Raw genomic sequence first — 21197 nt, 5'->3', positions numbered from 1 at the left:
GGGCCTTTCAAAGCGTCTTTATTAAAGCGCCCGAGGAGCCGCCGCGGCGTCCCCGGGGCAGAGGGGGAGGGGCGGGAATAAGAAATGGGGTGGACACCCCACTAGAAAAGCCGGCGGAGGTCCTCGAAGTTGAGCAGGTTGTTGGCCGTCTCAGACCAGGCCGCGTGGGTGGCTCCGTCCATCTCGGAGGCCAGGCTGTTGCTGCTGTCCAGAGTGTGGTTCGTGCCCCCGATGACCGCGTGGCACTCAGGGCACGTGCTCCTCTCCATGGCTCCTCCACACTCCCCGATCACATAGATGTGCCCATTTTGGCACTTGAACCAGTGGCCGGGGGAGCAGCCAATCGCGCTGACGATCTGCACCCGCTCGGCCTCGGAGAGCCCCAGCCCCGACGGCGGCAAGGCAGCGCGGAGCTTCTCTAGGGCAGCCTTCACTGCAGCCTCGTCCTCCTCTGTGAATCTCTTTGTCCCTTCCAGGATTTCACGAGCACTGGCAATCACTGCTGCAAGCGCTGAGGGAGTTGTCCAACCTAGGCCTTTGCACCTTGCCAGGAGGCTCACCAAATAGGTTAGTCTCTGGACCTCAGCCTGCAGGTCAGATAGCTCCTGTCCTGTAAAACTGAGGCGTGGCTTATCCAGCCACTCCTGGACTTCATCCAGCTTCTTTCTCAGTCCTTTCCTCTCATTTGCATCAATTTTGTTCATAGAATGGGTTAGGTCTGCTACACGTTCATAGAATTTAAGCTGGTTCTCAATTAGTCCAATACTCCTTGTGGAGAGATCAGAAGCCCTTAGTTTATCTTCTAGCATGAGGTACTTAAGGGGTAGATTCCTCTGCAAAACAGCATTCCCACTCAGTGCAGCCTGCAGTCTTTGTCTGCTAGACTCAACTTGTTGTGCTGGGCCTTGGATTTTCTCTTTTACCTTTTCTATCTCATCTAGCCGTCTTTTCACAATAGTGCCATACCTCAAATTCTTTCTGATAGGTGTCTGGCACATAGGGCATACCTTCAGCTTGATGACATCATCATCTTCATCCATATAATGGTCGAGGCCTTGGGACTCAAAGATGTGGCCACAGTCTTCAAGCTGCACAAATCTAGCGTTTGGGTCTTCCTCAAAGCCAAAAAAGATCTGGGTGAGTTCCTCATGGTCACAAACCAGGCACTTCTTTGGGCAGGGCTCTCCACACAGCCCGACGCAGGGGTGACCACAGGGCAGCAGCTCAGCACAGGGTGTGTTGCAGCGAGGCCTGTTGCAGGGCTCAGAGCAGAGGTTGGTGCACTGGTAGTGCTGGCACCGCCACTCGCAGGGCTCGGCACATGGGAAACAGCTCTCTCCACATTTCTTCTTACATCGACTGTGGATACAGTGGTTCTCACATTCCAGCTGACAGGGAGGGCATTCTGTAGTACAAGGCTGCTGGCACTTATGGGAGCAGACCAAGAAGCGCTTGCATGGGCTCTTGCATGGCTTATGAAACCTTCTTTCAAAGCAGGTATGACAGGAACCTGAGCACACGTGACCACACTGCAGTGTAGCAGAACACTTAGTCTTACATTCCACAGGCTTCTCATGTTTCATCTCCTCAGTTATCCAGCATTTAACTTTCTGATTGTGGCCACATTTCAGCGTGACTGTAACCAGTTCAGGACAGCGCTTAGTACATTCCTGCCCACAGAACTGGTTGCATGTGTGCCCACAGTTCAACATTTTCTGGCAAGGCTCTTGGCAAATAACCTCACTCTCTGGCACAGAGCACGGCACCATCTGCAGGTGGCCACACTTAGAAATTGTTTTCTCTACCATCACCATGCATGGTCCGCAGGGCTCGTAACATGACCGTGGGCAGCGGTGCCCATCTGCACAGAGCACCTTTTGACAAGGCTTCAGACACTGATACTCTGTGTGCTGTGCATCATATGGGTGACATGCCCTCATGCAAACATGTCCACAACTCAGCCTAAATTCACAGGGACGACTACAGCCTCCTTCCGGGACTTTGCTGAAGTCTGCTGCTGTAGATACCAGTGTCCTGGTTGCAGGGTGATTTTGACAGGAAAGTGCCAATGAGTGGCCAATGTGACCTTTTTCCCGAAGGGTGTGAATGATCTTGCTCCAGAGAGGAACCTTGCCAAGCATTCTCATATTTCCAATACAATACAGCCCTTTCCTAGCTCTGGATAATGCAACACATATCCGATTAGGGATCTGCAAGAATCCAGTTCTCTCCTCTTTGTTGCTCCGCACAAGTGACAGCAGAATAATATCGTTCTCTTCCCCCTGGTACTTATCCACTACATGAACCTTCACACCTGCAAAGGTCTTGGCTGGCATGAGCTTCCGCAGACAGAAAAGCTGTCCAGTATAAGTAGTGAGTATGGTGATCTGAGAAGGTAGATAATCCTGACACAACAAGTATTTGCACAGTTCCACCACAAACTGGGCCTCATGTGGGTTCTGGTGGCTTTTCCCTTCCTGAATCTCTTGCTCTGGAAAGTCATGTTCCACAAAGAAGAGGTTAGCTAAGACTCCCTGAAATAAAAGAAAGAAATGTCAGGAACAGCTCTAGCTTCTGCCACTACAGCCTCTGTCCATGTCCCCGACTATCCACTGAAAGGAGGACTCTTAAGGAGAGGACTACAGAGGTGCAGTTACTGCACAGCTAGGCAATTTCCTCTTAGACTTCCATAGCATATGGATCAGATAGGAATGTAAGCTTATTAATCACATTTCAGCTTATTATAGACATTTCAGTATGCTAATAGGAAATCAGTTCCTGTGGATGATTTTATTCTCTGTCTTTTCAGAGTAATTTCTACTGTACCTTTTCAGATTATAGAAAATAGAACATTAAGTGCTAGTAACATTTCTTAAAGCATTGTAGTTCTACTTCACACTGTGGTGTGAACAATGTCTTGTTTTGGCTCTGTGGGAAAAAGATCGTAAGTTACCAGTGCCCAGGGTTTAACACTTGCCCAAAATTGCCCAGCAGTAACAACATAAAGAAGCAAGGAGAACTGCTTTTCCACCAGGAAAACTAGGAACACTAGGAAATCCAATAGTCACTGACCAACTTCACAGCTATAGAGTTGTCTGCTCATCTGTTCAAAAATTCCATTTGCCTTGAGTTAGAGGGGACCTTTTATGTTTTGCCTATTAACTAGAATTCTTATACCCATAAGAAAGTCTTGGGCTGTGTGCCAAAACCCAGAGATTGTTTCAATCAGGAAAGAATGGTTTTTGCAGATCAAACACAGATCTCAGGTTTTCCAAGGGGTCTACAGTGACAGTGTTCACCACTGTTCAATTTAATTCAGTGATCACCTATGTTGGTTATTGGACTAGATGGGAAGAGTCAATTTTGATGTGTTTTGGTATTGCAAGTTTATTTTAAGGCTGGATTGAACCACAAGATTGTCTGGAATAGCTTCTCATAGGAGAAATGGGGTAAAAGTTTGTGGTCTCATAAGCTGTGTGTTTTGGGTGGGTTTTTTTGTTGTAGCTTGGTTTTTTGGTTGGTTGGGTTTTGGGTTTTGTTTTATTTGTGGGGGTTTTGGTTGGTGTGGTTTTTTGTTGTTTTGGTTTTTTTTTGTTCTATTGGGGTTTTTTTAATTAGTTCAACTAAATTATCTTCTACAAAATACTTCATCTGGATTTCAGGATACCAAAAGAGGACCTGCCACTTTCCCAAACAGCTTGTTCTAGAAATTAAAGCACCTTCAGTACTAGTTTTCTCATGCCTGGCTTCAGCATTTTGCTATAGTTCTCAGTGTGCTTTTCCCATGCAGTTAAAGAGCTTGTAACTGTTTAGTACTGCATTTTCATGAAGAGACATTTATGTAGGCTAAGCTACTGCAATCCTCTTTCTGTAACTACCTCCAATTCTTTCTCCCAGGATATTCAGTCACTTATGTTTCAGAGGTCTAAGGCCAAGCCCTGACACAGCAGAGCAGTGTAACCTTGGCTCAGACTTCTGGGAAAATGGCTAAATTGTGACAGAGCTATGAGCAAGTCTGCAGAACAGGGCTATGCAAGGTAAGAAAGGTGAAATTACAGGCAGAGATACGATTGTTCATAGATGCAAGAAATCACCAACATGGAGAGATAGGAAATCCTGATTAGCATGGGGAAATACCAATCAGAAAACAGGGAGCTAGTGTTAAGATCGAAACTCAGTAATGTTAAGAAGCAGAGGCTGACACTTCTGACTGATACCTGCAAAGACTCTTCAAGTGTCTTATGGTGTGGCAAATATTCTAATGCTTATAATATATTAAACTCTAGCTGTTTATTATGCGTATTAGCCATTAAGTGATTGCAATATCCTTTTAAGCTGAACAGATCTTGTCTGCAGATGTTGTGTATTGGTAAAATGCCCAGAGAACACAAGGAAGGAGAGTTCTAGTAATCGAGTCACCTATCTGAACGTTGGAGTTTCACATACAATGTTTTAAGTCTCTCTAAGATTTCTTCCTAGCTTTTAATGTCCCACAATTATTTTGGTCCACCTTCCATTTTTCACTGTTCTTCTGAAGTCATCAGTACTGGATCCATTTCCAGTGTCCACCACCACTAATGCCAGAAGAACTACAAGCTACTCACCTAATTCTGTATCACACACTTCTTTGATTAGGGTATAAATTTCAATAACTGAACTTGATCTAAGAATTTCAAATCCTTGAATACTATATTTTACAGATACTCATTTTAGCCAGTAACGGGACAAAAGCAATTGCTTGGATTGCTGAAAACTCACTTTTATGTTCTCATACGTCAGGACAGACGGATGGTTCTCCAGCTCCTGGTATATATGAGGACTGAGAAGCTGAGCAATTTCAGGACGCATGCGGTGCTGAAACACAAAGCAGCTTTATCAGGCTTGAGGAAGGAGCACCATATTTCTGTGTCAACATTCTGTTGCTCCACTGTTACAGACTATGGCTAAATACACGACAAGGATGACTTTCCAGTAAATCAAGAAAAGAGCACCTCCCAATCCTCGCCCTTCCCAGCCTCACTGCTGTCACCACCAGCATTTACAGGGGTAGTAGTAGCAGATTATCTTCAATAAAATAACTTGGCAAGGTTGTTGTAATAAGAATGCTGGTTTCATTGCAAATCTGAGAACACTGCTCTAGGTAACAAAAGCCAGCACCTCACCCTAACCACTGGATGAGCTCTTCTAAACAGTTTTAATACTAGACTGCTGGCAGTAGAATTAACTTCTCCAGGCACCAAGATAGATGATTACTGCAATTCAGCAGGAAGCAGCCTGGGAGGACTTATGCTGTCAGTCTCCACAGCCCTGGAAGTTTCAGATGCCACAATAAGCCATGCACTAAAACATGTGGGAACCATAGTGTTGTGGATGACATCACTGAATAATTGGAAATATATTGGAACACCGTGGCAGTCTGACAGCTCTCATCACTCTTCTCACGAATTAAATAGCACATTCTTTTCTCTTAGGATGCTCTGAGAGTAGAAATACAAACTTAAGTGTACAACAAACTTAACACGACCTAAATGCAACAGAGTTTTTTATAGCTCTTCCTCACTTGGTATTTCAGGCGGACAAAGGGGAAATTGACTTTCACCAGCCGTTCAAAGAGAGACACCTCCAGATTGAAGTTTTTGGCCAAGTCATATACATTTGCACTAGGACGCAGCTGAAAGAGAAGGGATAGGAAGTCCATGTTTTAGCACTTTTCCTATGTAAGTTTTTTATCTCTTTTTCTGTCACTGGTCCCCCACAGGAAGGCCAAATACTTGATTCTTGCTTAAGTGCTAAATGTCAAAGTCACAGCGGAAGTGGATACAAGCATCCACCTGTAAAATTGTATCAGTTAAACCAAAAGAGAAGTCTCCCAGGAGCTCTACGCCAAAACGACAGGAGACATGACCTGTGGTACCTAAGGATGCTGGGGAGCAGCAAGTCTTGGTGATCTTTAACATATATGGTGTTTGGTTAAAAGGTTCTACTTCATTTGCACAACAGTTAGAGGCACTAGTCATGGATGTTACCTGCTGATGATCTCCAATGAGGATAAGATGCTGGGAAGCTTTACCCAGAGTAGTAATGGTATGAGCCTCAAGCACCTCTGCTGCCTCCTCTACAATGATAATTTGTGGCTCTACTTTTTGCAAGATCTGACGATATTTGGCAGCACCTGAGCACAGAGAGAGGATAAACCTTAGCAGCATATGATTACATGCAGGCAGTAGTGTTGTCCCAAAAGTGGGGTCTGTCACCCAGTGTGCAAGGAGCTGATCCATGCACAGAGTCCAGGTGCTTGCTTTAATATCCAGTTCTGCATAGAAAAGGGAGCAGGGGGTGTTCCACACAGCAAGCTCAGCTTCCCGAAATGCAAGTGCTACTTTTATACCCAAAAACGTGAGAAAGAACTGTTCTCTTATTTGCACACGATTGGTCAACTAATCCCTCAGTTCCATTTAAAGTGGCAATGCTGAAAAATTTCACTATGCCTGCTCAAAGAGTGGGGGCTCTTTGTGAGCAGGGGTCCCTCTAGCCTATGGGTGGGTATTTTAGTATGCTAATAGCTCATTAATACATTAATGGTATATTAATATGGTGAATCAAATTACTCCATGGTTTTCTACCGAGTGCTCAAGGCTGTAACCAAGATAAGTTGTGGGCAGTGCTCCTTCCCAGCCCTTTAATCTGTCTTGCAGGTCTGTCTCAAGGCCGGGCTGTTGACTACTTGGGATGTGGTTTTCCTCTAACTGGAATCTGGTTTTGTCTAAATTTTACTGTTTCACTGTTATCTAAGCCCTATTTTTATTTGGCATGTCCCTTATGTTCTCTTCTCTGTGTTTTTTCCCCAAATGTGATTTTCCCCCCAAATGTTACTTATTTCAATTAATAACTGACATCATTATGACAAGAGTTTTCAAGGAGAGTAGGTTGTGTCCCAGAAGAAACTGGGGCTCTTCCCAAGATTCCCCATTTCAAGTCTCAGCTTTCTTGACTTTAAAACAGCAGCAACTCAGGCAGGTAGGGATTAAAGTTCTATGATCATCTTGGCCCTTTCCTGGTGCTCTATATTCAATGCATGGATCAACACAAGTAAACAAACCTAAAAATACTCTGCAAAGGGTCATACTACCATTAACTTTACACTGTCATCACCAGACTGTGATGCGGGGATAGCAGTGCAGGTATTAGCTGTGCTTTACTCAGGCACAAGAAGCAGAGCATTTCTATTAGAAGAATGCTGTTTGAGATGGAGGGAGTGCAAGAGTGCACAGAAACTGCTCATGCAGTTAACTGACAACTCACACAGGAGCCACATTTGCAAAGGGACTCAGAGACTAGAAAGGCTGCAGACTAATGCAGAGCCTGACCGAGGCTCTCAGGCAGCACGATACTAATCTTTTAGCAACAAGATCTTTTAACCATTATGGGATGCAGTACAATACTGGTTTGCTTTCCAACTGCTGTGCACCTGTAGTTGTCATCCCCACCACTTGGGCCTCCTTGAGAATGCAGAGATCTTCCTGCAGCCTCAGTTCTGTCAGCCTTTCTGCTGCTGCCTGATACTGCTGTTCATGCTGCAGAATCCTCCGTCGAATAAGCCCCTGGTAGGTCTGCAGCCAAAGCCTGAGAAGAAAGTGCCATTATCACACACAGCAAGGGGAACAGGATAGTGACCCAAAATTCAGAGTGGATTCAGTTCAAAACTTCCTCTGTGCCATTTGGGCAAGAGATTATTAGCATCTGTCCTTAGTCCCAGACACACACAGTGGAGATGACAGCACTAACTGTGCAATACAGGGAAGGAAAGAACACATATGTTCACATAAGGAACTGAATAGGTATGGACAGAAACACCATGGCTTGACAGAAAGGTTTGGAAAATGGAGCAGTCCTAGGAAACCTTTGCCTGACAGCGCCTGAAAAATAGCTTTGTCACCTGTAAAGCCTCCAGCGTGAGCTCAGGTCAAGTTGCCACAGATCCCGAATATCCCTGGCCTCTAACTCTGTCATTGCACTCAGTTTACGGAGCTCAACCTTCATCTTCTGTTTCATTTTCTTCCTCTGAGCAGCAGTTACCTGCAGAAAAAAAAAAGCGCGCTCCCCAATGAGCAGATACAGCACAAAGATTCTCCTGATTTAGCATCCCCGTATTATTTACACAGCCAAGCACAGCCAGAGTGTTCTAGTGCAGGCAGTTACCTCCCACTGTGTAGTCTTCTGTTGTGGTTGGGCTGTTGCTTCTTCCTGGCCCTCCAGCTTAATAGCCAACAGCACGCTGGCTAGTTCATTAACAGCTCTGAGCTCTTCCTCCTTCCTTCCCTGAGGCTTTGCTGCCTCTTCATCCTCAATCACTCTGTCAGCTTGAATCAGGTCAGCCTCCTCTGGGATCTCCAAAAGCTCCTCTTCCACTCCACCTTCCCACTCCTCCTCTGTCTCCTGATGACCACCTGCAAGAGTCACCAGTCACATGCAGTAACCACAGAATCACAGTGCAGCAGTCAGGTCACTACATGGAAATTAAGGTTGTCCAGTCTGGACACTGGAACAGGCTGCCCAGGGAGGTGGTGGAGTTACCACCCCTAGAAGTGTTTAAAAGAGATATAGATGTAGTGCTTAGGAACATGATTTAAGCACTGAATGGGTAGATTAGGTTATGGTTGGTGAATTTAGGTAATGGTTGGACTTGATGATCTTCAAGGTCCTTTCCAACCAGGATGATTCTGTCATTCTGTATTTCCACTACCTTATAGTATCATGTAACTTTCAGAGTCTGTTAAGTAGCAGTGTCTCTTCTTTTCTATGATATCTTTTCTATTATTCTATAGTTAGGCTTTTCTCAGTGTTGACCAGTGATAGGACAAGGGGTAATGGGATCAAATTGGAGCATAGGAGGTTCAAGGTGAATATTCGAAAAAATTTTTTTACTGTGAGAGTGACAGAGCACTGGAACAGGCTGCCCAGAGAGGTTGTGGAGTCTCCTTCTCTGGAGACATTCAAAACCCACCTGGATGCGTTCTGTGTGATGCGCTCTAGATGACCCTGCTCTGGCAGGGGAGTTGGACTAGATGATCTTTTGAGGTCCCTTCCAAACCCTAGGATTCTATGATTCTATGATTCTCTGACACACATGCATTGTTTAGGCACACACACTAGTAGAGGAAGGGGGACTGTGTGTTTGGTTTGGGATTTTTGTTTGTTTGTTGTTCGTTTGTTTGGTTGTTATTGTTTTGTTTGGTTTTGGGTTTTTGGTTTGGTTCGTTGATTTTGGTGTGTTTGTTTGGTTGTTGTTTTGGCTATTTTGTTATTTGTTTATTTTTACCTGGATTCTCCGCCCTTATATTCTGTGCAGGATTCTGGGTGAAGACAGTTACACCAAGGCCCAGCCACTCCAGAATCACTGAGTGTTTTGAAGCACTGTAGTAGAACTCCTCATCATCCTAATACAAGGAAAGTCAAATCAGCCAGGCCTATTGCACTTCAGAGTCTTAGGGTGATGCCAAAGCAGCACCTTGCAGCAGCTAGGACAAGTCCCCTGAGAGACCTCCAGAGCCTGAAAGTCTTCAGGCACCTTCAGAAAGAGCATCCCACTTCCCCTTCAGTTTAAGAGGCTTCCATTTGGGCACTTGTATTTTTATACAGATAAAGAACACTTAAAATCTCTGCAGTTCAAAGGAGCAAAATTTAAAGCCCCTGCCTGCCCCACCCAGTCTAGACTACTGTCACTTGGCACAGCTTGCTGTGCACTCCCTCACTTTCCCAGTAGCCAAGCAATGCTAAAAAGAAGTGTGCTTGGGGAACCTCATTAGCAGTAAGTGCAGTAAGCATACATGGGGACTGCTTGGCTCAGAAGAAAGGGACCTCTCTTACCAGACCATTCATGAGACTGTCCCAGTGCTGGGGGGCAATGCATGCTTCCAAGTGGCGCTCATGCAGAACTCCGTATGTTGTGCACTCCAAGTGCTTTGCTCCTTCGTAGAGCTCCTGTTCAGCCTGTTTCATCTCATTGGTTATCTGCCCATAACAAAGACAAGGGAGGCATTGTCATACTCAGAGAAACAAAGCTCAGAAACAGCAGGACAAGAAACTGATAAAGGGAACAAAGACAGAAGAATAAAGAGGTTGGCTTCAGTGGAAGATAAGGTGAAAGAACCTTCATAGGGTGTGAAGGAAGTTTAGTTAGCTCCTCCAATGCACCAGCAACCCAGTCCCAGCACCTCCCGTGACGTCTGCACGTACATTCACGTAGGCTCTGCGAAGATGCATCGGCAAGTTGAGTCGGAATTGAGACTTCTTCCTCAGCTCCCTCAAGGTGAACTGCTTCAGGACCTCACTGCTACTTCTGCCCCCTACACGCACGATCCCATGGTTTTGGAAGCTGTAAATTCCTGGGAATGAAAGAGAAATATTAGTAATAGAGGCAAGCTTGGTTTTCTGCAGCAGGACAAGGGGTAGGGAGAACACCCTTTGTGTGGAAATGCTACATGGGATTGATCCAAATGAAGTTTTCTAACTGTGTATCAATGGGGCTAGAGTCACTAGAAGAAGCCAGAAGGGCAGGTCATTATGCCAGAAGATGTGCAGAGTAAGAGTTACAGTATAATTTCTACCTGACCCTCCATCACAGTCATCAGGTACTCTTACCTTCTAAGAACTGATCCAGTGCATGGTTAGTGTAGCAGACTATAAGGATAGGAGACTTCTGGACCGTGCTTTGCCACACATGCTTATTAGTCAATAGAGCTTGAACAATCTTCAAACCCACATAGGTCTTCCCTGCAAAACAAGCTTAGAATTAACCCACGTTCTACAGAGTGCCTTGAAACACAGAAATCATCAAAAACAGATACAAGACTTCCTTGTGAGAAGCAAATCTGGTCTGTGCCAAGAGAGCTGACCCCAGAGGTAACCAGTTTACAAAACGTAAATGAAGTGGCATGACACTGTCTTTCTGATCTGTATACAAGCAAGGCCATGTTTTGGAAGAATATTGTAGTTTGCTTAATACACTGGACCTGGACCCAGGGTTTCCTCTGCCACTGCATCCCCCAGCCCACTCTGATACTGGGTTCATACATGACATTTGGCTGCACATGAAACATGCACATAGTAGTGTAATACAAGCAGTGATGCTTGCTGAGTTCAGGTGCTATTTAAAACAATTACAGTTCATCTTGTAATGCTTTATTCACATAGAGAATCATAGCCAAACACTCCCAAGCATAAATTAGGTATGGGAGTAAAGCTCTGGAGAGAGTACAGCTGGATTTCTCTGAAGTTAATCTCCTTATATGGGGGAATCAAGGAGAACTCCTTAAATGACAGAGATTTAAAGCAAATGTTTCTCACCGGTCCCAGGAGGTCCTTGAATAATAGCCAGCTCCTTGGTGAGTGCAAGCCTCAGTGCCTCCATCTGAGACTCATCTAATCTCAAGGTTTCCATTGAAGGCCACTGCTTGGGATCTAGAACATGGACACTTTGCGTTCTCAAACCATCAGGGTATATATCTTTGTCTAACAGTGGATCTTCCATCAAGGGTGCAAAGTTGTAGGCAGTATCCATTGTAAGGTATGCTGGCTGCTTCACTTGTGTATCACATTCCACAATGTACTTCTGGAATGGGATGTCTTCTTCCTGGATTTCCTGTATTCCTTCTAACACATGCTGATAGGCCTCAAAGTAAGCAGTTGTCTCTACCATGAGGAAGGAGTCTGAGGGCTGAACCTGTGCCAGCAGGGCATGGCTCTGTGAATTAAAACATAGCTGCACAATCCCACAGGCAAGATCTGCATTATCACGATTAGAAACAGTGGCAAAAAGGCATGTTTCAAAGTGGTCTTTGGACATGCAGACCAGGGATCCATATAGCAGCCGTTTGGAATTCTGCCATCGTACAAACTTCAATGGTTTTATGTCAAACTGGACCTTGTAAACAATACCAGTTGGGGAACAGAGAGGGGCAATAATCCGTGTGTCAAAGTAGATCCTGATGTCATCAAATTTTTTCTTTCTCAGACCTTTCTCCTCAAAGCTCTGCAAAAGCTCCCAGATACCTTCCCTTAAAGGCCTTATAAAATCTTCTCTCAAAAGCCGGAAATGAGTGTCAAGATAAATGCTGGTGCTCTCATATCTTCCAGAAACAATATTGGGACGTAGAAAGGGTTTCTCATCACGGTGTAGCTCATTATATGTTGGATAAATGGTCATTGTACGATAGCTTTCGTCGGGACTATCAGTCTGAAGCTGCATAAGAGTATAGTTATCAGCCCTCAGTGTCCCTTCACGTTTCTTCTCCTGCAGGTGCTGCACAAGCATCTGGACTTTATTTAGATTCTTCTCTGTTTCTTCTGTGATGTCCACACCAGCAGCTCTCAGGGCACTTATGGATGCAGGCAAGACTGTCAAGAGAACTGAGATTTTCTGCACAGAGCTGGCTGGGAAAACACTGATTAGGTCCTGAAGAAGTGAAATTATGTTGCTAATATGCACAGGGTACTGATGACGTACAGAAGGGACTACTTCTGTTACCATGTCAGACACATACTGTGGCAAACAGATCCTGAGGAAGTTGGACTCCTTCACCACTCCAAGAAGCTGCTGGACACTCTGTCTATCCATTCGGGAACTGCATGCTTTTCGAAGCACCTGGCAAACGAGCTGAAGGAAATTTGGTTTCATAGCTGCTTGGGAAAGAAGTTCCTTCAAACCTAAACTTGAAGCAAGTGTGATGACAACTTCTGAAGGGTCTTTCTGGAGAAGACTTTCTAGGAATTTATATCCGATCCTTTTGACTTGCTGAGGCTGCTCACTGAGCTGGGCACCACCTGGGGCAGGGTTCTGGTGGTAATGAGGATTCTCCCGAGATTGCATCCTCCTTCCCCTACCTTCATTTTCCTGCCCATTCCTCAGCTCTCTAGCTCCTTCCCAGGATTGTCCACATTGATACCTCCTTCCCCTACCCTCATTTTCTTGCTCATTCCATGGTCGTCTGGTCTTCTCATGTGCTTGTCCACCTTGATACCTTCTTCCTCCACTCTCATTGTCTTGGTAGTTCCAGGATCCTCTGGCCCTCTCGTGTGTCTGTCCACCCAGATGCCTCATTCTCCTTCCCTCATTCTCCTGTTCATTCCAGTGTCCTGTGGCTCCACTGTTAGCTTGTCCACCTTGGTTTCTTGGTTTATTCTTGCCTGATTGAGGACCTCTCCAAACACAACCACCAAATCTCTCTTCTCTCTGTCCTGGTAGAAGACTGTAATTACTGGCCTGAGGGCTTTCCCCAAACTGAGCCACCTGGCCTGAGACATTATTTGTTCTGTTTCTGCCTCTTCGTATAAAACCAGTATCACAATGATCTGCATGCCCTTAAAATACAAGAAGAAAGGCACTCCTTAATTATAAATCAACTATATTAAGCTGCCTTCCAACACAAATCCATGCACATTTTGGCCTAATAGAATGTTTCAGACATTTGGCATCAAGTTAGAAAACTACTGATATATTTACACACAGACTTTCAAATTGCTGTTTCATTTGTACCTCTTTTTCTGACTCCTAAAAAGACTCCTAAATTTTCAGACTCCTAAAACTGCTTAGAGTTCACTTCAGCTGTTAAACCATGAAGATGCTAAAATGAAACCCTTTTCCACAGAACAGAAAGCAAAATTAAGAAAAGCTGAAACGAAGTTTCCTGCACAGGACAGGACTTCCTCAAGAGTTTAGGTATCATTGAAATCATGACAAAGGCAGCAGCAATTGACTTTGAATAACTATATTTAGCACAGCTAAAATACAACCCTCTGGACAAAGTCCAGCCTCTTAGAGCAGCAGAAAGCATAGAGCATATAATCTTTGTCATATTCTCAACAGAATACTAGCAGAAACAGCAAAGGGATTGCTGCAGTGCGTCACCACCGCACAAGCCCAACCAGGCTCCAGGGGCAGATAAAGAAATGCTGGAATTCAGGCTTGAGACGAAATTTCACTGTACAGAGGCAGAGAAGGAGCGGATCCTCCCTGTACCAGCACCATCCCCCAGGCCTCCCGCCCCGCATTCATCAGCCGACCCTCACCTCTCCCTGCAGCTCCAGGCTGCCGGGAGCCAGGCTCCTGCCCGGCCCGCTCCATCGCCCAGCCCGGGGCTCCTCCAGGCCAGCTCAGCTCTAGCGCCGGGGGCTGCGCCGCTCCTGCTTCCCAACACAGGCACCGTCGCGCCCGGCTCCGCTGCGCCCCCGCACACCCAGGAGCCGCGGGGCCGGGCCCGCAACCACCGGCCAAAGTTTCACTTTCCAGTTCCCCGCAAGGCCCGCCCGCCGCCCCCGGGCCCCGCCCTCCCCGGCCACTTCCCGGCCCGGTGGGCGTCGCCCCCGCCCGACCCTGCCCGACCCTGCCGCCCCTGCCCGACCCTGCCCGACCCCGCCCGACCCTGCCCGACCCTGCCGCCCCCGCCCGATCCTGCCGCCCCCGCCCGATCCTGCCGCCCCCCGCCCGATCTTGCCGCCCCCCGCCCGACCCCAGCAGTCCCCGGCGCCCCCCGCCCTCTCCCGGGCCCGCTCCCGACCCCGGCAGACCCGTTCTCCTCCGGCCCTGTCCTGGCCGGCGGCGCCCCCACCCGCCCCAGACCCGGCCCCGGAGCCCCCGCCTTGCCCAGGTACCGGTGGTCACCGGCGGGCAGTGTCCCTGATACGGAGCCTCCCCTCCCTCCTCCGGCACCAGCGGCTCCCGCGGGAAGAGCAGCCAGCGCCTGCCGCTGCCGGGCACCGCTTCCCCGGCGCCCCAGCTTTCGGTTTCCGTTACGCTCGGCGGGCCGGGAGCAACCGCGCCCCGCCCCGCCCCGCCCCGCCCCGCCCCGCCCCGCCCCCGGGCCGGCCGCGCCTGCGCAGCTGCGGGCGGAGCGAGGCCCGCGCGGAGCGCCAGCCATGCTGCCGCGGCTGGGGCTGGTGGGCACCATCGCGGAGGGGGACGCAGGGCCCGAGGAACCCGAGTCTGGGGGCTCCGAGGATGAGGAGGTGGGGCCAGGCAGGATCCGCTGCCTGGGTCGGTCGGTCGGTGGGTGGGTGGGTGGGTGGGGGGCCGGGCCGGGCCGGGGCGTCCCGGCCCGTTTCGAGCGTCCCGCCGTGTTTGCTCTTCGGTGTTGCCGCAGGAACTGCGCCGGGCCCCGGGCCCCAGGCGGCGCGGCCCCGCGGGTGGGGACTTCAGCGCCAGCTTCGTGTTCGGCGAGGCGGAGGCCGGCGGGGAGGGCGCCTGGGCGGCCGCGCTGCGCCAGCTCCGCGGAAAGGTGAGGCCTGGGGCGGGAGCGGCTGCGGCGTGCGGGGGCTGCCCGCGCTGTCCCGGGCTCTGCAGCTCCTCTTTTGTGATTTCCTGCCTAGAGAGCAGCGACGACACTGGATGAGAAGATTGAGAAAGTGAGGCAGAAGAGAAAGTTCCAGGTCTGGCCCTTTCTTCTCACTAGGGAAGACTGGTATGGGTTTGTTTGGCCTTCTACTGAGTCAGCTTCAGAGACAGGGACGCTGAAGGTGTCCTGAGGTGCAGCGCTCAAGGTGCAGCTCTTCAGCTCGACTGGGTTTGCAGCCACACCTGATGTGTTGCTGAACTGATGGGAATGCATAATTGTTAATGCTTAAGGTTATGTAAAACACAGCTCCATGAATAATAACAGAGTAATGATAATAACAACTAACAAATTTCACAAGGGAATTTTTCCTGTCTTTTAAAGCTTTTTTCTTAAAAATCTTTTTCTAGGAAAGAGAAGCTAAACAAGCAAAAGTGAGAGATGAAGATGCAGAGACTGAGGATAACCATGCTAAAAAGGAGTGTGAGGATTTCAGTAGGGATGAAGATGATGTGGAGTCTCAGTATTCTTTGGATGATGAAACTATCTTCACAAAAGCAGGTATTAGCAGTACATAGAGAGACAGGAGCAAGAATCTGACAGACTCAGGCTCACCTGAGAAAAGTCTGTAGTGAAATCTTGCTGTGATTGGGCAAGAAACTCTTCGTTTTTCTTGTCTTCTGTTACATTCCTTCTGATTTTGGTCAAACTTATTTTGAATGGTAGCCATAGCACTTTAATTGAACTTATCCCCAAGGAAGGATATTTGCTTGGCATTTTACTCCATTGCATGCCGGTACTAATTTCTGAGATTTCTCCCTCAGCAGCTCATTCAGAGCAAAATGTATGAGATGAAGGTAGTCACCATATCTTGTTATGTGTTTGGCTGTGCTTGTTAATTCTGCTACATTTCTTTCTGTGCAGATAAGGTGAAAGTGAAGGAACGAAGAAGATCAAAAAAAGGAGAAATGGTAAGTGTTGGACAGAGTGATACCAGTCATTCCCCAGTATTTACTCTGGAGAAATTTTACTTTGATTACCAAGCTTCAGCTCAGAAAGCAGCCCTGAGCCCTAAGATAGTATGTTGTGTTGCTGCCTGTGTTGTTTCAGTTTTGTTGTTGCTGTTTCTAGGAAGCAGAGAGCTTTTTTGAAGATGCCTCTCAATATGATGATAACTTGTCATTCCAGGACATGAATCTTTCACGACCTCTACTGAAGGTACTTGCCTAGCTTAGTTATTGAAGAACGTTGTACAGCCTCCCCTCTGCCAATCAGACCTGTCAAATTCCTCTTTTTGCAGCTTCTCTGAAAAGCAGATTGTGTGGGAGCTACTGTGATAGTCCTTTAGGAGCTGTTATTCCCATTATTGGGATATGTGTTTCAGGTTGTTCCCATTGCCTCTGGTCCTGTCACTGGACACCACTGAAAAGAGCCTGTCTTCATCTTCTTTCCACCCTACCTTTGGGTATTTATATACATGGATAAGATCCTCCCCAATTCTTTCCTAGGCTGAACAGTCCCAGCTCTGTCAGCCTTTCCTCACACGTGAGGTGCCCCACTCCCTTCATAATCTTTGTGCCTCTTTGCTGGATTCCCTTCAATGTGTCCATGTCTCTGTTGTACTGCTGAGCGCAGCACTGGGCACAGTGCTCCAGGTGTGGCCATACCAGAGGCAGAATGTAATTGCTCCATCTCCTTTGTAGGCAATCACAGCTCTTGGCTTCAAGCAGCCAACCCCAATTCAGAAGGCTTGTATCCCGGTGGCTCTTCTGGGGAAGGACATTTGTGCCTGTGCTGCCACTGGGACAGGTAGGGGGTTGAGCAGGGCAGAGGAAACATGGGGAGTTGGCTATTCACTATCATTAGTAATTCTTAATTTTCTTCTTTAGGTAAAACAGCTGCCTTCATCTTGCCTGTCCTTGAGCGCCTGATTTACAAACCTCGTCAGGCTCCAATAACGCGGGTGTTGGTTCTAGTGCCAACACGAGAGCTGGGTATTCAGGTTCACTCTGTCACCAAACAGCTGGCACAGTTCAGCAGTGTGACCAGTTGCCTTGCTGTAGGTGAGTGTTAAGTTGCTTATGTGAACTGTACAGCTCACTGTAAATGGCTGTATGGAATTGGGAATTCTGTGTTACAGACCTGTAAGGCTGTACAGTTATTGCAGGCATGCTTCTAGCAGGTGTGCAGCGTTTAAAATGTCGCTTTCCAGTACTGTGCTGTACTTTCAGTTTGTTGGTTTCTGAGAAAGAAAAGGTGAGGTCATTTCTAATTGTGAGTGTGATGTTCATCTGAGTGGTTTTCCATCCCTCGGTGCACTGCTGCAGTCACTCAGGGAGTCAGCAGTCCACATTTGCTCTCCTTCAGGTGGCCTAGATGTGAAGACTCAGGAAGCAGCTCTGCGCTCTGGGCCAGACGTTCTTATCGCCACTCCTGGGCGACTGATTGACCATCTCCACAACTGCCCTTCTTTCCACCTGAGCAGTGTTGAGGTGCTGATTCTGGATGAAGCAGACAGGTAGGCTAAGCAGGACAGCAGTGAAAAATGAAGTGGTAGTTTTCTGCTTTCCTTTTCTCAGGCTTTGTTGCCCCAGTTTAAGTAATGTTTCTTAGCTAGAAACAGATGAAGCTGCCTTACCTTGCTCTTTTGCTCCTGTGTAGGATGCTGGATGAATACTTTGAGGAACAGATGAAAGAAATAATCAGGTTGTGCTCCAACCACCGCCAGACAATGCTTTTCTCTGCCACAATGACGGAGGAGGTAAAACAGGCTTCTGAGAAGCATATTAGGGCAGAAAATTGAATAGAAATTTGTCTGTACTCTTTTCCCAGAGATTATGCAGATTTCTTTTCTTAACTTGTTTTGGTAGGTGAAAGATTTGGCTTCTGTTTCTCTGAAAAATCCCACACGAATTTTTGTGAACAGCAACACAGATGTTGCCCCTTTCCTGCGTCAGGAATTCATCCGCATCAGGCCCAACCGCGAGGGGGACCGGGAGGCCATTGTATCAGGTTAGTGATGAGCAAAGAAAAGCTGGAATCAGTAGGTGATTACAAAGCAGGCTTCTGAGAGGGCTTTCTTTCAGCTCTACTGACACGAACCTTCCTGGATCATGTGATGCTTTTCACCCAGACCAAGAAGCAAGCTCACCGGATGCACATCCTGCTTGGGCTGATGGGTCTGCGGGTCGGGGAGCTTCACGGGAACCTCTCTCAGGCACAGCGGCTGGAAGCACTCAGGTATGAGCAGGCTTAGTTGGCAATCATAGGCAAAAAAGCAGTTAGGAGTCAAAAGCTTCAGGGCAGAAGTGGATTGCTATATTCATTGCTAATGCATTTGCTGTCTCTGCTCAGGCGCTTTAAGGATGAGCAGATTGATATTCTGGTAGCTACAGATGTGGCCGCTCGTGGACTTGATATTGAAGGTGTGAAAACGGTGAGTATTTGCAGTGCTGAGCTTTTTAATGAGTCCTTTAAGGTTGTTTCCCTGCTAACAGTTACTGTTACAGGTAATCAATTTTACCATGCCCAACACCACCAAACACTATGTTCATCGAGTGGGTCGAACAGCAAGAGCAGGCAGGGCTGGTCGCTCGGTTTCACTTGTGGGTGAGGAAGAGCGCAAGATGCTGAAGGAAATAGTGAAGACTGCCAAAACACCAGTGAAAGCCAGAATCCTCCCCCAAGGTACGCACTTCATTGAGGTAAAAAGCAGGAGAGCAGTAGTCTGGGAATATCATGGTACAGAAGGACACTAAAGAGGTGCTGAAAAACAAGATGGAATTTACATAAGCTGCTTCTGATGTTCACACTGTATTGTTTTCAGATGTCATCCTAAGATTTCGAGAGAAGATTGAGAATCTAGAGAAAGATGTGTATGCAGTTCTGTGTTTGGAGCGTGAGGAACGTGAGATGCAGCAGTCAGAAGCCCAGGTAAGTGTTTGTTTTTTTTAAGGATTTTTTTTAATCTTAGTTTTTTTTGGCATCTGGAGGTTACCCAGTGTACGTAACCTGCCTACGTTAGAAAAGGAAGAGACAGGTATTTTTTAGCCACCATGAGCTCACTTCTGGCTTGAATTGTGTCAGATCAATAGGGCAAAGAAACAGCTGGAGACAGGAAAACAAGAGACAGCAGGTGAGGGTTTGGAGCGGAGCTGGTTCCAGACCCGTGAGGAGAGGAAGAAAGAGAAATGTAAGTCATGACACTGCTGCCATGTTAAATTCCACAGCTGCAACTGGGCTCTGCTCTGTACCTTAAGAGTTTTTTATTCTGTGTTTTTCTTCATCACTGCAGTGGCTAAAGCTCTGCAGGAGTTTGACCTAGCATTACGAGGCAAGAAGAAAAGGAAGAAATTTATGCAGGACAGACAGAAAAAAGTCCAAATGACAGTGAGTACTCTTAAGGACAAGTGGGACCCTGGGTGGACTATCCTAGTTTTTCCTTAGCAAAACCTCACATCACTGTTAACTTGCATTTTAACACCTTTCAGCCAGAGGAAAGGTCACAGTTTGAAATCTTGAAATCTCAAATGTATGCTGAGCGGCTGGCAAAGAGGAATCGCCGAGCAAAGCGAGCCAGGGCCTTGCCAGAAGAGGAACCAGCAGCAGTGCCAGCAGGTGGAGACTTTTTGTTTTACAGCTGACTTAGCTTATGGCACTTACTTTGTTAGAAGTAGGTAAACTAAAACAATTTGTATAGAGGGAGGCATGGATCTTTAGGGCTTTGAGCAACCTAGTCTAGTGGGAGGTGTCCCTGCCCATGCAGGAGGGTTGCAACTAGGTGATCTTGAAGGTCCCTCCCAATGCAAATCATTCTCTGATTCTATGATCTTGGAAGGAATAGCCACCAGTGGTGGCCAGGGTGTTTAGACTTAATTGTCGTGGTCAAGGGTGCTGAGCTCTAGTAAACAAGGCTGTGGCCTTCTCTCTACAGCCAGTGTTCTAACTGTTACCTCTGTTTTAGGCCCCAAGCAGAAGAAAAAATTGTCAGTGTTTGACGAAGAGCTGACCAACACCAGCAGGAAGGCCCTGAAGCAGTACCGAGCCGGGTAATGTCTTAGCAGCAGGGCAGCCTTGAGTAGGTGGGATTGGTTTTGCATCTGTGGACTTTCTCAGGAATGCTTTGACTGATATTGGGGGTAAAGGTGGGCAGACCAGAGAAGAGATTCTTGCAAAAAGTACCTGTGCTGTTGATGTACTTCCCTTAATTTTGTCTTCCCTCTTCCCCTATCTTAAAAAAGCCCATCCTTTGAAGACCGAAAATGCTTGGGTATGGCTCAACACAGGAAAGGAGGAAGCTTCAAATCCAAGTCCAGGTATAGCTCCCTTTAATTTCTTACTCAATATATTTTTGTTCCTGCTTTATCTTTCCTCTTCCTGTGATAAAGGCCCTTGCTAAAAGGTTTGCTGGTTCTTCAGTAGCTTTCCCTCCTACTGCAGGTCTGATGCTGAGGCAACCAATGATACTGCCCTTAATTAGCACACTTCTAGGCTTCTGCTTGGAAAAGCATTCCAAGAAAATGCTCAGTGCTGTTCTTTGTCTATCATTCAGAGTTGGATGGGTGGAATGCCACTTCAAGTATCTTCTCTTCCAGGTACAAGAGAAAGTAAGACCTGTTGGACACACTTATCTCCAGTGCCTGGATTTCTTTGTACATCAAGGAGACAGCTTCAGTAAAATTGAATAGTTTTTCTTCAAGTTCTAGAAGAGCTTTGAACTGTTTGTTAATTCCCAAAGACCCTGTGTAAAAACATCTTCAGCAGCCCATACAATAAAGGATTTTTATTATGTCTTTTCCTAAAAAGCTTGTTCTGCATATGTTAGAGCTTTTTATCAGTTCATGTCAGTGATGTTGTCATTAGGGCTGGAGA

At 47.0% G+C, this 21197-nt stretch overlaps 2 protein-coding genes across 3 annotated transcripts; one reads left to right on the top strand and one right to left on the bottom strand.

Annotated features, from left to right (window-relative positions):
• Nucleotide 1: 1 nt before the first annotated feature.
• ZNFX1 (zinc finger NFX1-type containing 1) lies at nucleotides 2–14792 on the bottom strand. Of its 2 annotated transcripts, XM_051633120.1 has the most exons (14): nucleotides 14650–14792; nucleotides 14068–14181; nucleotides 11347–13359; nucleotides 10642–10773; nucleotides 10237–10385; nucleotides 9868–10011; nucleotides 9320–9437; nucleotides 8200–8447; nucleotides 7937–8076; nucleotides 7469–7623; nucleotides 6027–6172; nucleotides 5561–5671; nucleotides 4759–4854; nucleotides 2–2534 (listed from the first exon to the last, which is right to left on the bottom strand). In XM_051633120.1, exons 2-14 carry the CDS (start codon nucleotides 14120–14122, stop codon nucleotides 102–104), a joined length of 5940 nt encoding a protein of 1979 aa, XP_051489080.1. In that variant the 5' UTR covers nucleotides 14123–14181; nucleotides 14650–14792; the 3' UTR covers nucleotides 2–101. The 2 variants fall into 2 exon arrangements, with proteins under 2 accessions (XP_051489080.1, XP_051489082.1); XM_051633122.1 differs by lacking the exon at nucleotides 5561–5671.
• Nucleotides 14793–14892: 100 nt separating this feature from the next.
• DDX27 (DEAD-box helicase 27) lies at nucleotides 14893–21130 on the top strand. Its single transcript, XM_051633265.1, has 21 exons — nucleotides 14893–15003; nucleotides 15138–15272; nucleotides 15364–15423; nucleotides 15737–15887; nucleotides 16251–16297; nucleotides 16458–16544; nucleotides 17030–17135; nucleotides 17216–17389; nucleotides 17694–17844; nucleotides 17988–18087; nucleotides 18197–18338; nucleotides 18413–18566; nucleotides 18681–18762; nucleotides 18836–19013; nucleotides 19153–19259; nucleotides 19413–19518; nucleotides 19621–19715; nucleotides 19817–19943; nucleotides 20290–20374; nucleotides 20567–20641; nucleotides 20921–21130. Exons 1-21 carry the CDS (start codon nucleotides 14914–14916, stop codon nucleotides 20934–20936), a joined length of 2268 nt encoding a protein of 755 aa, XP_051489225.1. The 5' UTR covers nucleotides 14893–14913; the 3' UTR covers nucleotides 20937–21130.
• Nucleotides 21131–21197: the final 67 nt, after the last annotated feature.

Source organism: Apus apus, chromosome 15 (genome assembly GCF_020740795.1).
Source record: "Apus apus isolate bApuApu2 chromosome 15, bApuApu2.pri.cur, whole genome shotgun sequence".
Classification (NCBI taxonomy): domain Eukaryota; kingdom Metazoa; phylum Chordata; class Aves; order Apodiformes; family Apodidae; genus Apus; species Apus apus.
The sequence above is the reverse complement of the archived record's forward strand: the minus strand, read 5'-3'. Positions and strand labels throughout refer to the sequence as shown.